Source organism: Lithobates pipiens, unplaced genomic scaffold (assembly GCF_037356315.1).
Source record: "Lithobates pipiens isolate NorthernLeopardFrog02 unplaced genomic scaffold, aLitPip1_a1.2 Scaffold_8, whole genome shotgun sequence".
Classification (NCBI taxonomy): domain Eukaryota; kingdom Metazoa; phylum Chordata; class Amphibia; order Anura; family Ranidae; genus Lithobates; species Lithobates pipiens.
In genome coordinates this window covers 264,290,932-264,306,084 of record NW_027507903.1, presented here as the reverse complement: position 1 = coordinate 264,306,084, position 15,153 = coordinate 264,290,932, and the positions used below count along the sequence as shown (strand labels likewise).

At 40.7% G+C, this 15,153-nt stretch overlaps 1 protein-coding gene across 2 annotated transcripts in view; it reads left to right on the top strand.

Moving 5' to 3' along the window:
• LRRIQ1 (leucine rich repeats and IQ motif containing 1) overlaps window positions 1–15,153 on the top strand; it is a 332,917-nt gene that overhangs the window by 307,775 nt on the left and 9,989 nt on the right. For both annotated transcript variants that reach the window (XM_077471833.1, XM_077471832.1), the window contains 2 exons: window positions 2,935–3,055; window positions 9,838–9,898. In XM_077471833.1, coding sequence (XP_077327959.1) covers window positions 2,935–3,055; window positions 9,838–9,898 — 182 coding nt within the window. The remainder of the gene's footprint in view (window positions 1–2,934; window positions 3,056–9,837; window positions 9,899–15,153) is intronic.

Sequence of the window (15,153 nt, the reverse complement as noted above, 5' to 3'; positions counted from 1 at the left end):
ATAACATAATCATCTTAGAATGCAAATATTCATGTTTTCGCCGATATAGCAAGAATTTAGTCACGTCTTCATATGCAAATAGAAATCATAATATCCAAAAACAAGCCATATAAACCACTGAAACTAACATTAGCCTTCCTCAAAATAGGTCATATTAGAAAACTTCAACAGACACAGTGTAACAAAATTATGTGCTACTGGTATATGTTTTATATAAGCATACATTTTCCAATTCCCCAACATTCCTGGGAGCAGTCTGCAAGATTGCCATTGGGTTCTAACACACACAAGATGTCTATCGCTGTTTTTTATTTTTATCTGCCGATTGATCAGTAAACAATAGCGTATTTTTTGCACAGGATAAAAGATTTTGTCATGGCAGCTGGTTTTGAGTAGCTACTTGCCCACAGGACAAATGCATTTACAAACCTTGGGAAGCGGTTTCTCCATCTTACTGGAGTTTATTTTTCCGACTCAGCCTTTCAAATAACTTGATCCAAATCTTTACCGTTTGTTTACTGTAATTACTGCTAAAATACTGACTTTTTCCTATGGGGTTTCTATTTCTAACGTTCCAGTATTAAACTTTTCAGTCTTTTCTAACTCCTAATGCTGGTAATTTAGATATGGGTAGACGTAATGGCTGCTGAATTGCTTATTTCAAGGCAGCATTAAAAAGTGACAGATCACTTTTTTATGTAGTCTTAAAGTGGAGTTCCACCCAAAAGTGGAACTTACACTCATTTGTCTCCTCTTCCACTCCGGTGCCACAATTGGCACTTTTCAGGGGGAGGGGGGACAGGATACCTGTCTTTGACAGGTATCCTGTTCCCACTTCTGGGAGTCCGGGCTGCGGCCCGTGACATCACCATGGGGCTCCCTCCTCCTCTCCCTGTCGCCAGGCCAATAGGAGAGAGGAGCGGGGCCTCGCGCATGTGCAGTAGGGTTCCCGGCGTGAAGCCGTAAAACTTACCCGCAATGCTGGCGGGAGCACCCAGCAGCTGTTGGAAACATCAGCTGCGGTGCCAACATCACGGGACTCCAGGACAGGTAAGTGTCCTATTGTTAAAAGCCAGAAACTGCAGTGTGTGTATCTGTTGGCTTTAAATTTTTTTTTTTTTTTGGGCGGAACACCGCTTTAAGCTTTAAGTGAAATATAGGGGGTTATTTACTAAAGGAAAATCCACTTTGCACTTTCAGTGCACTTGGAAGTAAAGTCGCTGTAGATCCGAGGGGGGCATGCAAGGAAAATAAAAAACAGCATTTTAGCTTGCACATTCTCATTTCAGATCTACCCCTTAGATTTAGAGCGACTGCACTTGAAAGTGCACTTGCAGTGCAAAGTGGATTTGCCTTTCGTAAATAACAATAAGTTAATATACATGTTTTTGCTTTTTTCATGGATATATTCTTATTTCAGGATATTAAAGGGGGCTTAAGAATAAATGTTTCTAATAGAAGAAAATTAATCTTTACTAATTTTGACCTACAGTGATCTCAATTTCCGTTTCCTACAGTACTTTGAGGTTGATTGCTAATCAAAAAATTCAATGATCACCAGTCACATCACTTCATATTTGAGATTGATTGTGTTGGAAAACAAGCTATTTTTCTTTTGAACAACATAATTTTTAACACTTCAGCCCCAGAAGGATTTACCCCCTTCCTGACCAGGCCATTTTTTTGCGATTCCCATAAGTAGAGCTCTCTTTTGGTAGTATTTGATCACCTCTGCGGTTTTTAGTTTTTTCACTATCAACAACAAAAGACCGACTGTTTTGAAAAAAAAACTGTATTTTTTTACTTTCTGCTATAAAACATACCCAGTAAAAAAAAAATTTAAAAATCAAATGTCTTCATAAATTTAGGCCAATATCTATTCTGCTACATATTTTTGGTAAAAAAAAATCAATAAGCGTACAAAATAGGGGAAAGGTTTATGGTATTTTTATTATTATTATTTTTACTAGTAATGGCGGTGGTCAGTGATTTTTAGCAGGACTGCGACATTGGGGTGGACAGATCGGACACCTAGCTGACATTTTTGACACTTTGTGTGGGGGATGGGCTCCATGGGACAACACACAGATTCTTCTTCCTGCATAGCAGGAAGACAAGATCCTGTGTCACCCCTGTCAGAATGAAATCTGCCTTGTTTACTTTGGCAGATCCCTGTTCCGTCTCTGCGGGGAACAATCGCGGGTGGAAAGCGGACATCGAGTCCATCCAACCCGCTGGTTGGCTCCCCTGCTGTCCAATCCGCACGTGCCCACCTACGTTTAGCCCCTCTGCCCAGCCCAGCCCAGCCCACCCAAGTGCAATATCAATAGATCACTGTCACTTACAAAGCACAGCACACAAAACTGCAGTGCTAGCAGAGTCAGGCCTGATCCCTGCTAGCAATAACAGTTGTAGATATTTATGATAGCAAAAAGTAAAAATATTGCTTTTTTTTTCAAAATTGTCGCTCTTTTTTTGTTTATAGCGCAAAAAATAAAAACCGCAGAGGTGATCAAATACCCCCAAAAGAAAGCTCTATTTTTGGGGAAAAAGAACATACATTTTGTTTGGGTACAATGTTGCATGACTGCCCAGTACCTTATTGCAAAAGAGGGCTTGGTCAGGAAGGGAGTAAATCCTTCCGGGGCTGAAGGGGTTAAGGCACATAAATGTAATGTTCCCAAAAATCATGTTTTTCTAAGTGAATAATGTATGTCCAAGCTGTTGCAGTAGAACAATTAGTACAAAGAAAAACCTGTTGCATGCACAATACAGTACATTATCATAATATTAATACCATAATATGATTGTGTAAATGTGTAACATTGTCATGTCTTGCATTGATGTGTGACTATGTCCTATAATTGACAATGTAGTATAGAAATAAAGTGCAATAAATAACATTGTGGATAATACCTTTGTTATATTTTTAAGGAGACACATGCAGTCAAAATGATTTATCTTTAGAGACCTTAGCAAGAAGCAGATCGCTAACATACCAGTGGCTCCATACTCAGTGTGGAGAAGTTGAATCTCATTCTGCAACACCTAAATGGTAAGGGCCTACTTGATATCCATTTTTTTTTGTTTTGTTTTTTATTCAGGTGATATTGCTTGACATAGTACACTCAGGTCCATAAATATTGGGACATCGACACAATTCTAATCTTTTTGGCACCACACACCACTACAATGGATTTGAAATGAAACGGACAAGATGTGCTTTAACTGCAGACTTTCAGCTTTAATTTGAGGGTATTTACATCCAAATCAGGTGAATGGTGTAGGAATTTTCAACAGTTTGTATATGTGCCTCCCACTTTTTAAGGGACCAAAAGTAATGGGACAATTGGCTGCTCAGCTGTTCCATGGCCAGGTGTGTGTTATTCCTTCATTATCCCATTTAAAAGGTGCAGATAAAAGGTCCAGAGTTCATTTCAAGTGTGTTATTTGCATTTGGAATCTGTTGCTGTCAACTGTCAATATGAGATCCAAATAGCTGTCACTATCAGGGAAGCAAGCAATAATTAGGCTGAAAAAACAAAACAAACCCATCAGAGAAATAGCAAAAACATTAGGTGTGGCCAAATTAACTGTTTGGAGCATCCTTAAAAAGAAAGAACACACCGGTGAGCTCAGCAACACCAAAAGAGCCAGAAGACCACGGAAAACAACTGTGGTGGATGACCGAAGAATTATTTCCCTGATGAAGAAAACACCCTTAACAACAGTTGGCCAGATCAAGAACACTCTTCAGGAGGTAGGTGTATGTGTGTCAGAGTCAAAAAATCAAGAGAAGACTTCATCAGAGTGAATACAGAGGGTTCACCACAAGATGTAAACCATTGGTCAGCCTCAAAAACAGGAAGGCCAGATTAGAGTTTGCAAAACAACATCTAAAAAAGCCTTTACAGTTCTGGAACATCATCCTATAGACAGATGAGACCAAGATCAACTTGTACCAGAGTGATGGGAAGAGAAGAGTATGTAGAAGGAAAGGAACTGCTCATGATCCAAAGCATACCACCTCATCAGTGAAGCATGGTGGTGGTAGTGTCATGGCGTAGGCATGTATTGCTGCCAATGGAACTGGTTCTCTTGTATTTATTGATGATGTGGCTGCTGACAAAAGCAGCAGGGTGAATTCTGAAGTGTTTCAGCCAATATTATCTGCTCATATTCAACAAAATGCTTCAGAACTCATTGGACGGCGCATCACAGTGCAGATGGACAATGACCCGAAGCATACTGAGAAAGCAACCAAAGCGTTTTTTAAGGGAAAGAATTGTAATGTTATGCAATGGCCAATTCAATTGCCTGACCTGAATCCGATTGAGCATGTATTTCACTTGCTGATGACAAAACCGTAGGGAAAATGCCACAAGAACAAGCAGAAACTGAAGACAGCTGCAGTAGAGGCCTGGCAGAGCATTACCAGGGATGAAACCCAGCGTCTGCTGATTTCAATGCGTTACAGACTTCAGGCTGTAATTGACTGCAAAGGATTTGCAACCAAGTATTAAAAAGTGAAAAATTGATGGGTGATTGTTAATCTGTCCCATTACTTTTGGTCCCTTAAAAAGTGGGAGTCACATATACAAACTGTTGTACTTCCTACACCGTTCACCTGATTTGCAGTTAAAGCACATATTGTTTGTTTCATTTCAAATCCATTGTGGTGGTGTATAGAGCCAAAAAGATTAGAATTGTGTTTATGTCCCAGTATTTATGAACCTGACTGTATATCTAGGCTTTCTAAATTCTATTGGGCAGCCCTTGCAATTCTTATATAAAGAGATTACCCACTTGTATGCATGGGTAAGCTCAAACCATTTGCATTCCCTTCTAAAATAAGGCTAACTAAGTAGCATAATTACAGCATGCATTGGAAACCAGGTGTATTCTCATTGAATATACTGAGATAGACAAATTATACCCTTATAGCTCATTAACCACTTAAGCCCCAGACCATTTTGCTGGCCAAAGACCAGAGCGCTTTTTGCGATTTGGCACTGCATCGATTTAACTGACAATTGCGCGGTCGTGTGACATGGCTCCCAAACAAAATTGATGTCCTTTTTTTCCCACAAATTTTGGTGGTATTTGATCACCCCTGCGTTTTTTATTTTTTGCGCTATAAACAAAAAAAGAGTGACATTTTGAAAAAAACACATTATTTTTTAAATTTTGCTATAATAAATATCCCCCAAAAATATAGTAAAAAAACTTATTTTTTCCTCAGTTTAGGCCGATACGTATTCTTCTATATATTTTTGGTAAAAAAGAAAGCGCAATAAGCATTTATTGATTGGTTTACGCAAAAGTTATAGCGTTTAAAAAATAGGGGATAGGTTTATGCCATTTTTATTATACATTTTTTTTACTAGTAGTGGCGGCGATCATCGATTTTTTTCGTGACTGCAACATTATGGCATACACATCAGACATTTTTGACACATTTTTGGGACCATTGTCATTTATACAGCAATCAGTGCTATACAAATGCACTGATTGCTGTGCAAATGACACTGGCAGTGAAGGGGTTAACAAATAGTTGGCTGTGTGAGGTTAAGTATGTCCTGGGGAGTGATTCTAACTGTGGGGGAAGGTGGCTACATGTGACACGTCACTGATCTCTGCTCCCAATGACAGGGAGCAGAGATCAGTGACACTGTCACTAGGCAGAATGGGGAGATGCTTTACATTAGCATCTCCCCATTCTTCCTCTCAGTGAGGCGATCGTGGATATCCCCACGGACATCGAGTCCACGGGACCCGTGACTTGACTCATGAAGATCTTGCCCGGTGTGTGCGTGGCCGGCGGTGTGCACATGATGGCACTGTGGCAAATTTAAAGGGATGTACAGGTACGCCCATTTGCCCAGCCGTGCCATTCTGACGACATACATCGGCGTGCACCGGTCGGGAACTGGTTAAAAAAGTTGAAATAATGAAATTAAAAGCAGTTGTCTCATGTATACATGTATGCCTTTGGTATATAATATAGCAAATCAGTGGTAGGCGACCTTGGCCCTCCAGCTGTTTTGAAACTACAAGTCCCATGAGACATTGCAAGGCTCTAATAATCACAGGCATGACTCCTAGAGGCAGGAGCATGATAGGATTTGTAGTTTCACCACAACTGGAGGGCTGAGGTTGCCTACCCCTGTAGTAAAGCAAAAAAAGTGTGAAAGTGATAAATTATTACTTATTGTAAAAAGATAATCTACAAATGGTCTTGCCAGATTTGTTGGTACCTCTAGAAAAGGTTATAAGAAATTGGATCATAGTGGTCAAAGGTACTGTTTTTTGTAATTAGTGTCACACTTCTTCAATCCTATAATCAGTCAGTCGGTGTACATAAATTGAAGAAAGTAGTTACTGTTTGGTATCATCATGTGCACTACACTAAATGTGTACCAGTGAAAGTAAAGAGGAGAGTTGTCTGAGGATATCATAAAGGGAATTATGGACCAATATGTCAATGGTAAAGGCTGTAAGATCACCTTCAAGCAGCTTGATGTTTCTGTGAAAACAGTTGCAAATATAATTAGGAAGTTTCATGTACACAGAATTGTAGCCAACCTTCCTGAATGTGACCACAAATGAAAAATGTACCTCAGATTGAACAGAAGTTAAGTGAGAATAGTAAAGAAAAGCTTCCAAAGGAAAGCTTTCAAAGAGATAAAAGCTGCATTCCAAGGCCAAGGTCGAGGTACATCAGCATCTGATTGCACCATCTATGCTTGCTGAGTGATAGTGGACAGAAGAAGACCCATGAAGAATCCACTCTTGAAATAAAAAGAATATAAAAAAATTGGAATTTTCTAAAATGCATATTGACACTCAAAATGCCTCTGCAAGAACGTCCTTTGGGCAATTGGGACAAAACTGGAGCTTTTTGGCAAGATACAGAAGATCTGTGTTCACAGACAAATAAATTCGTTTTTCAAAGAAGAGAACACCATACCTACTGTGAAACATGGAGGAGTCTTGGTTATGTTTTGAGGCTGCTTTGCTGTGTCTGGCTCAATGCAGGGCACAATTAAATCTGAGCATTATCAAAGATATCTTGAGAGAGATGTACTGCCCAGGGTCAGAAAGCTCTGTCTCAAATGCAGGTTGTGGATCCTGCAACAGGTTAAGGACCTGAAACACACAGCTAAAGGCATCTAAAATGGCTTTGAACAACACCTTGGATTATTCTAAAGTTTGCTTAAAGACAAGCTCCAGTCATTTGTAAAAAAAAAAAAAAATAAGTCAATAATTACAGCACCAGTTTTTCAAAATTGTTGGTCTTTTTTGTTTATAGCGAAAAAAATAAAAACCACAGAGGTGATTAAATACCACCAAAATAAAGCTCTATTTGTGGGGGAAAAAGGACATTGGATTTGTTTAGGTGCAACGTCGCACGACCGTGCAACTGTCAGTTAAAGCGATGCAGTACTGTATCCCAAAAAATCCTCTGGTCATTAAGGGGGTAAATTCTTCTGGGGCTGAAGTGGTTAAATAATTTTTTTTCACAAAGTTGTCATTTTAACTAATTATTTCTCACACACAACAAAGCTATATCCCAGAAAACATTCAGCTACTCCCAAAGCATGGGGAGAATGCAAACACCCCAAGGTATTTTCTAAGAGGCATAATAAGCTTTTTAAATGTAGTTTTTTTACCTCAACAGTTTTGAAAATTGTGGAAAGAATATGAAAATTTATTTTTTACACAACAAGTTGTCAATGAATAAGATATTTTTAACTCACAACATGGGTTTACTTAGAAATACCTTAAACACATTTTGCTATTCCTCCCAAGTTTGAGGATACCACATGTGTGGGACTTTTTCACAGCCTAGCTACATAGAGAGGCCCAGAATCCAAGGAGCACCTTCTGGCTTTCTAAAGTTATAAATTGCACATCTAATTTCCTGATTGCCTATAATATTTTTGGAGGCCCTGGAGCACCAGGACAGTGGAAAAACCCACAAAATGACCACATTTTAGAAAGCAATCACCCCAAGGTATTTTCTAAGAGGCATGAGTCTTTTGAAGATATCATTTTTTCCACAAGTTTTTGAAAATTGTGGAAAGAAAATTAAAATGTATTTTTTTACAAAAAGTTATTAGTTTTATAAGATATTTTTCCCACACAGCATAGGCATACTTAGAATTTCACCCCAAAACGCATTCTGCTTCTCCCGAGTATGGCGATACAGCATGCGTAAGACTTTTTCAATGTTTGGACTAATCATGCACCGGACATTGTATTTTGTGTATCACAAAAATCAACCAGCATTGCATTGCATTGAAAACAGTGTACTCTAACTGTTGCCTCTGTATGAGTGATCAGGGAATATAGTTTTGTAGAGTGACCTATAGTGGTCCTCCTTTTTATAAGCCAAGCAAACCTAGCCTACTGGTAATTTGCTGCCCCCAGCAATGCCATGTTCACTGGCCAGAAAGTACAGTAGGATGAAGAAGGGAAGAACAAAAGAGTTCCTTTGGTTCTAGGAGTGCAGTTATCTGCATGAAATTGCTGGGACCAGGGTCTCGTGAGAATGTTGGACATGAAGCTTGGTCAGTTTAGGCAGCAACATGGCCAATAAACAGGCAAAGGATCAGTCCAGGCAGCAACATGGTCAATAAACAGTTTAGGGTCAGTGCAGGCAGAGGCAACACTGCACTTGTGTAGTGGTGATCGGGCACATCCCATGTGAATGAGGCCTTATGGTGATACTGGGACTGGTGTGGTAGTGTTCAGGTAGACTGTGACTGACTGTACAGGTGTTGGTGTGTTTGTTCACATTTGTGGTCGGGGGCAAGTAAAACCCTGCGGTTGAGCCGCATTTTTACCGCCACTTAACTCCCCTTTTTTTTCTCTGTTGCATTCAGCCAGCATTATCACCCACTGAGTGAAATCCATTCAAGTTAATGGGGCCACCGCAATGTAAGTGGTTGCGGTGAAGTAGTCCAGCATTTGGCGGTTTAAAACGGTTTAATGCTCTCTGAAGAGCAATCTGAATGTGGATTAGCGCAAGAGCGCCACAAGTTTGAATGAGCCCTTAATCTCTTAATTGTTTATATTTATATATTAGTGTAGTGTCTCCCTTTACATTATAAAGTGCTGCTCAAACTGTTGGCGCTATATAAATCCTGTATACAAATTGATGTGGACGAGAAGGCCTGGCTCGCAGTCTCCACTCTAATTCATCCCAAAGGTATTCTATCAGGTTGAGGTTAGGACTCCATGCAGGCCACTCAAGTTCCTCCATGTAGCATGTTCTAAAAGGTGAATTTATCCTTTAAATTGATCAATCAATTTAACAATGCTTTTTGCCTACAGCATTAAATTAAAATGTGCTTAAAATAGGAATGATAATTTACAGTACATAAATGTAATTCGTTTAAAAAAAAAACACACATAGTAATTACATTTTACTTTTCACCAAATTACTTTTGCTGTGTCAGTGGACTTTTCCATTTGCTTTTTCTTTGCTAAATGAAGGTATTTTTTTTCTATGCACTGTTCCATGAGTTGTATTAAAAAAAAACATATTATATAATTAGAATGTATTTCTATCCATGCTAGTAGTGTTTTTAGTTCATGCATTTACAATCTTTAAAGATGTATTGATTTTACCACAGACCACATCTAGACCACAACTCCAACTGGCCTGTGCTTGCATACTTTGTGGATAGTAACTAGTACAGTTTGTGTTAAAAGATAGGCATGAAAATATGTGGTTTGTCATATTTGTCTACTAAACCAGCTTTCTATTTATGCTCCTTGCTAAAGAGTCACATTGAAGTATCACATCTTCTTGTGTTTCTTCTGTTACAGTAGGCGTTTCTTGCCCGAATTGAAACATGACGTCTTAAATGGTGGACGCGTTCAGCTTGTGGTAAGATACTGTAGTGTATTTACATGTAAGGGTCATTTTCTGTTCTTTCAGCTGCCAAATACCCTAAATAAATGTACATACAATACTGTGCCATGTGTTACACACACTGCAAAACTGTCAGGCGTGATGATGTAGATAACGTATGGCAAACCATAAATAATATGTCTGTAATTGTATCAAGGTGTTTCTTGGGGATCTATATAGCTCAGCAGGTCACATGGTTTATATCAAAAACTAGAACTTCATTGTGCAATTTACATGCTTATTATTCATGGTTTCATATTCTTTAATAGTTAATAGAGACAGAAAGCTGTTACTGAATTATGTGCCATGAAATCGGCATGCATTCTGCTGTTTTCCGATATGTTCATGCACATTTTTTGTACAATAGAAAAAAAAAACAATCAACGCAATCCATAAACTAATATCTAAGAAATTAAAAAATATTGCAAGCTGGAAACTTAAGTTTCACAGCACCTAATTAATTATAACAACGTGGGTAAAAGTGCAGCACAATAACATAAATATTAGAGCTATAACTGTTCTGAAAAAGTCCATAAAGAAAAGTCCATAATCATGAACAGGAAACAGCAGGAATACTTGGCAAAAAGTGATTCAGAGATGTGATATGTTCAACATCCAAGTGCAGAGAGGTGTTCACTCCCACCACCAAAGAAAACTGTGGCCGCTCACCATAAAAACATGACCACTGAGCTAACAGGTAAATCATATCACACATTCTCCTGCAAGGGGCACACTTGGATGGACACACCACTGTTCCGTAATTACTCCACGTATGAATATGTAAAATCAATGGGAGACCAATAATGCTACAAAAACATTACTGTTAAAATTCTTAAAAACACACTTTCAAATTCCGACACTTACCAAAGTGCATTACAGAGCAGTCGATAAACAATAATACAAGCCGAGCCGAAGATAGCCATGGGTGATGTCACAAACAAAGCTCCTCATCTCGGCACTTTGTCAGCGGGAACACATATTAATATGACACCGATGCTGCTATGGAAACCAAGACACCGCCACTGCTAAAATAAGCTCGAAGGCTAGACAAGGCTACCTAGGCATCAGGAATAATTTAAACAGACCCATCGTGAAAAAAAAATAATAATTAAAAAAATATAAACCATTGTCTATATACCTTTATACTTAAATGGACTCAGAACGAACCCAGGGAATGTCAATGCACAGTAATGGGAGCGCTTCTCATAAATGTTAAAAAATCTAATTACATAAAAATAAAAATCTAATTACATAAAAATACCCACGACTATCTTTTACAACAATAATAAATAAAATAAACTTAGCCAGAAAAAATATTGATCCAAATTAAAACAGTTCAAATCAAACTCCACATTTAAACATGTGAATGTGAGAACTTTGGTCTCATAGATCCAATATGATTCTCTGTGACTAAGCTGTTGCCCGCCCCTCCATTGTCTATTAGCTTTTTCAATGCAATAGAATTTTAGACCCACGGGTCTCTACTGTGACAAATCCTAAAGTATTTGGAGACATTTTTTTTATAACCCAGCATAATTTATGTGGTTGTGCACACCTGAGAACAATGAAAACCTGAAAGCATATTTTCCACCAGTTAATATGTTTGTACACCTGTATTAATTCAAACTGAAATATATGAAAAGTTATATGAATTGATTGTTGTGATATTCTTTGTGTATCATATACACTAATGTAAGCATACTTTTATATTGTTTAACTTTTGTATTTTGCTGTACAGAATAATAGTTTGAGGCAGGCACTAAACCTATTGTCATTTAGCAAACCCTCTTGTGACAGCTTTGAAAAGTGACAGGTCCTCTTTAGACTCCTGTTGTCTCTGCCCTCCAAAGCAGCCATCCAAGTACAGATTGTATTTGTTTAGTTGCTTGCTGTGCCAGCAAGTGAATGAAAGCTCTGAAACCAGAAATTACAAAATCCTTGTTGCTTCTGTGTTTATTTGTCAAAGAGGGAATCAGTGACCAAATGTTCCTTAATTTTCTCCATGGGAAGTGGTCCTGGGCTCCCTAAAGGCTTGGAAGAGCCCGGGAGCCATCATGGGCAGTGGCGAGAAGAGGGGAGGCAGCCCTTTACAGCGATGTGAACAGTGACTCGTCTAGGGGATGTCCCGTGGTAAATAGCCCAGTAACTTGAGACTGACAACAGATCCCCTGGAATGCTTGAAGTACACTGGGTCTCTCCCAAACAGGAGACGGCACCCAACCACCTCAGAATCCTCCTTTAGTTTCCTTGCCTTGGGCTACCCAGCCCCCGAGACATTAAAGTTGGGTGGATCCGCACCCCAGGCCATAGCCTTACTGGGGGCTGGTCAGGAGGACCAGGACCATGAAGTCAGCACATCATACTGGACCAGAACTCTGAACCACGTGATGTCCGCATCTTAAATACCCTCTCCCAGAGGGCACAGCACGAGGGCCACTCCCACTGACCTGGCTCCGAAAGAGAGTAACTTAAGCACCTAACCAGACCATAGTTCCACGCCTGCCACCAGATACAGTGCCCCCTGTGGCCAGGCTGAACATCTCACAGTCCAGACTGTTGCAGAGGTCCAATTTAGACAAATAAACCCAAACCAAACTGCAGTTTAGGCAAAGTTTAACTTTGAAAAACGCATAGCGCGTGCTCTTCAGGCGCCGCCGCTACACACTCCCCCTGCTTATTTAGACGATGTCCCCATCGTCTGGGAAAGACAGGAAAAAAGAGACCCAGAGCTAACTACTAGTCCTACCAAAAAAAACATTAGAGTACCTGAATGTTAGTGTGGGAAGGGGAAAAGAGGGAGGGAAAACAATAGTAAAATTTCCATATAGTATCAAAACACAGAATTATTTCACATTAAAATTACCACCCAAGCCTGTCTATCTAACCCACCCATTCTCCGGCGGTTTGATAGATGTTCTCTGGTGAATCCTGGAAAAGAAAAGAACATATATAGAATACTTTACACCTAAACTATTAGAAGGCAGGATTCCACCAATCTCCATGGATTCCTCTCCTCTAAACTCTAAAACAGTTTTTTTTCCCCCCCTGTAAAACAATGCTAATTGCGTCGACTCATGCCACCTAGTGGTATGCGCTGCTGAAGTTCAGTCTCTGACTTAAAACAGGTTAAATGTTCTTGACACGGCAGATGTTCCTTTCTCTGTGTGACTGGCTCTGTCTAACTACCCCATAGTTCAGTAGCTTGAGAGAAAATTTGCAAACAGATAAAGACCAAGAGAAACCCTCCTTGCAAATTTCAAAGTCTTGACTCAGGAGCAGTTCACCAGTAGAAACAGGGATCAGGCAAAGTTAAGTCTCTCCCCTGTGCATCCATGGTAGTAACAAAATACACGGCACTGTCTTTATCCAGTCTGCAAATCACAACTTTGTCCTCATAAATGTGCCGACCATAGCTCCAATGCCGTAGACATCCGGCAAACCGTTCATAAAGCTCCGGTAAGAAATCCTTCTTCTGGAGCGGCTTTGGTACTTTTAAATAGCTCCAAACATCGTCCTCGTACCAGGCATCACGGTTATTTTCAATGACAGTCACAATGTCCCTTGGAACATAGGGGAATTCCAACCCCATACTCTGTTGCCACCCGCTTATCCTAAAAGTCTCGGAGACCCAGATTGGCCTTGTCATGGTCGGGCAGTTTTTTTCTGTTTAAAATGGCTCAATTATTACAAGTCATTAAAAGAAAATTCAAAAAGTACTCATGGCAGTTTGGGTTCAAAGTGCCGGTCATCTCCTTCAGAGCCAGAACTGTCCCTCAGGCTCTGCGACGACTCCCCTGCGGTAAGAAAGCCTTCTTCTGGAGCGGCTTTGGTACTTTTAAATAGCTCCAAGCATCGTCCTCATACCAGGCCTCACGGTTCTTTTCAATGACAGTCACAATGTCCCTTGGAACATAGGGGAATTCCAACCCCATACTCTGTTGCCACCCGCTTATCCTAAAAGCCTCGGAGACCCAGATTGGCCTCGTCATGGTCGGGCAGTTTTTTTCTGTTTAGAATGGCTCAATTATTATAAGCCGTTAAAAGAATGTTCAAAAAGTACTCACGGCTGTTTGGGTTCAAAGTGCCGGTCATCTCCTTCAGAGCCAGAACTGTCCCTCGGGCTCTGCGTCGACTCCCATGTGGGCCGGCAGTTCCCGGTAGCAATACCTGCAGCTTTCCTGAGCTTGTCCAGGGGTATCTTTTTTCCAAATGTTTGGCCCTGAACGGCATAGAGATGATCTGCTCTTACGGCCACAAGAGATGCTGGGTTGTTTCCCTTCCTTGCAGCCAAGCTCCTCAGTGGCAACACTCACGGCAGAGGTCGTGTCCACGACCTCCAGGGTAGTCTCCTGGACTTCAGAGGGAGCAACATCCTTTCTTGTGATGCAAGCTCCGACGGATGATGCTGGCGTGTAGACGATCGCCTCCTCGGTTGCCATGCCCATGACCCAATCCATACGATAGGCACGAGGCAATTCGGTGGGCTGCTCTATTTTAAAAGTGTACTCCCCACACCTCTTGCATCTGGAAAACGATCAAAAACGGACGAGGGTTGGCGACCAGGCTGTCGCACTTTCCACATAATGTGCCCAGGCCCTCGATATCTCCAGCGGCAGCAGGTGAATACCTGTGTCTGTGAGCACGGTACCAGGCAGCTGCATTCCTGCGGGACCCCTTACAAGAGGCATCCTGGGTCCTGACACAGACTGCATACCCGAAGCACGGTTCATTTTCAAGGAAATCTTCTCTCCAACACTCCAAAAGCAAATGGACCAATCTCTCCTCTTTCTGCAACACACTCTCACGCGGTGCCTCGTGCAGGAAAGAACAACTCAGACTCCTCCCACTGGGATGCTTGGGATGCATCTGAGTAAAGATGGTGCTGATAGCGCAGTTCAAAACACAACCCTCTGTCCTTGCTTTACCACGTGTACAGTTCCTTTGCGGGGTAACGGTAAATCCCGGACTGCGAGCCCCCACATGTAGCACTAACCCCCTCAGGAGCTGCTGGTTATTTTTGGGCTTACCGTTACCTTCTGTTCTCCTTGTGACACGTCTAGGGGATGTCCCGTGGTAAATAGCCCAGTAACTTGAGACTGACAACAGATCCACTTGAATGGATTTTATTTGCAAAACTCAGTCAATTGAACAGTCTTTCAACTTGGGATCAGAGGGTTGGGAAGGAAGTTCAGGTACTCTTAGTGTCAAAGTCAAAAACACTGAATTACTTG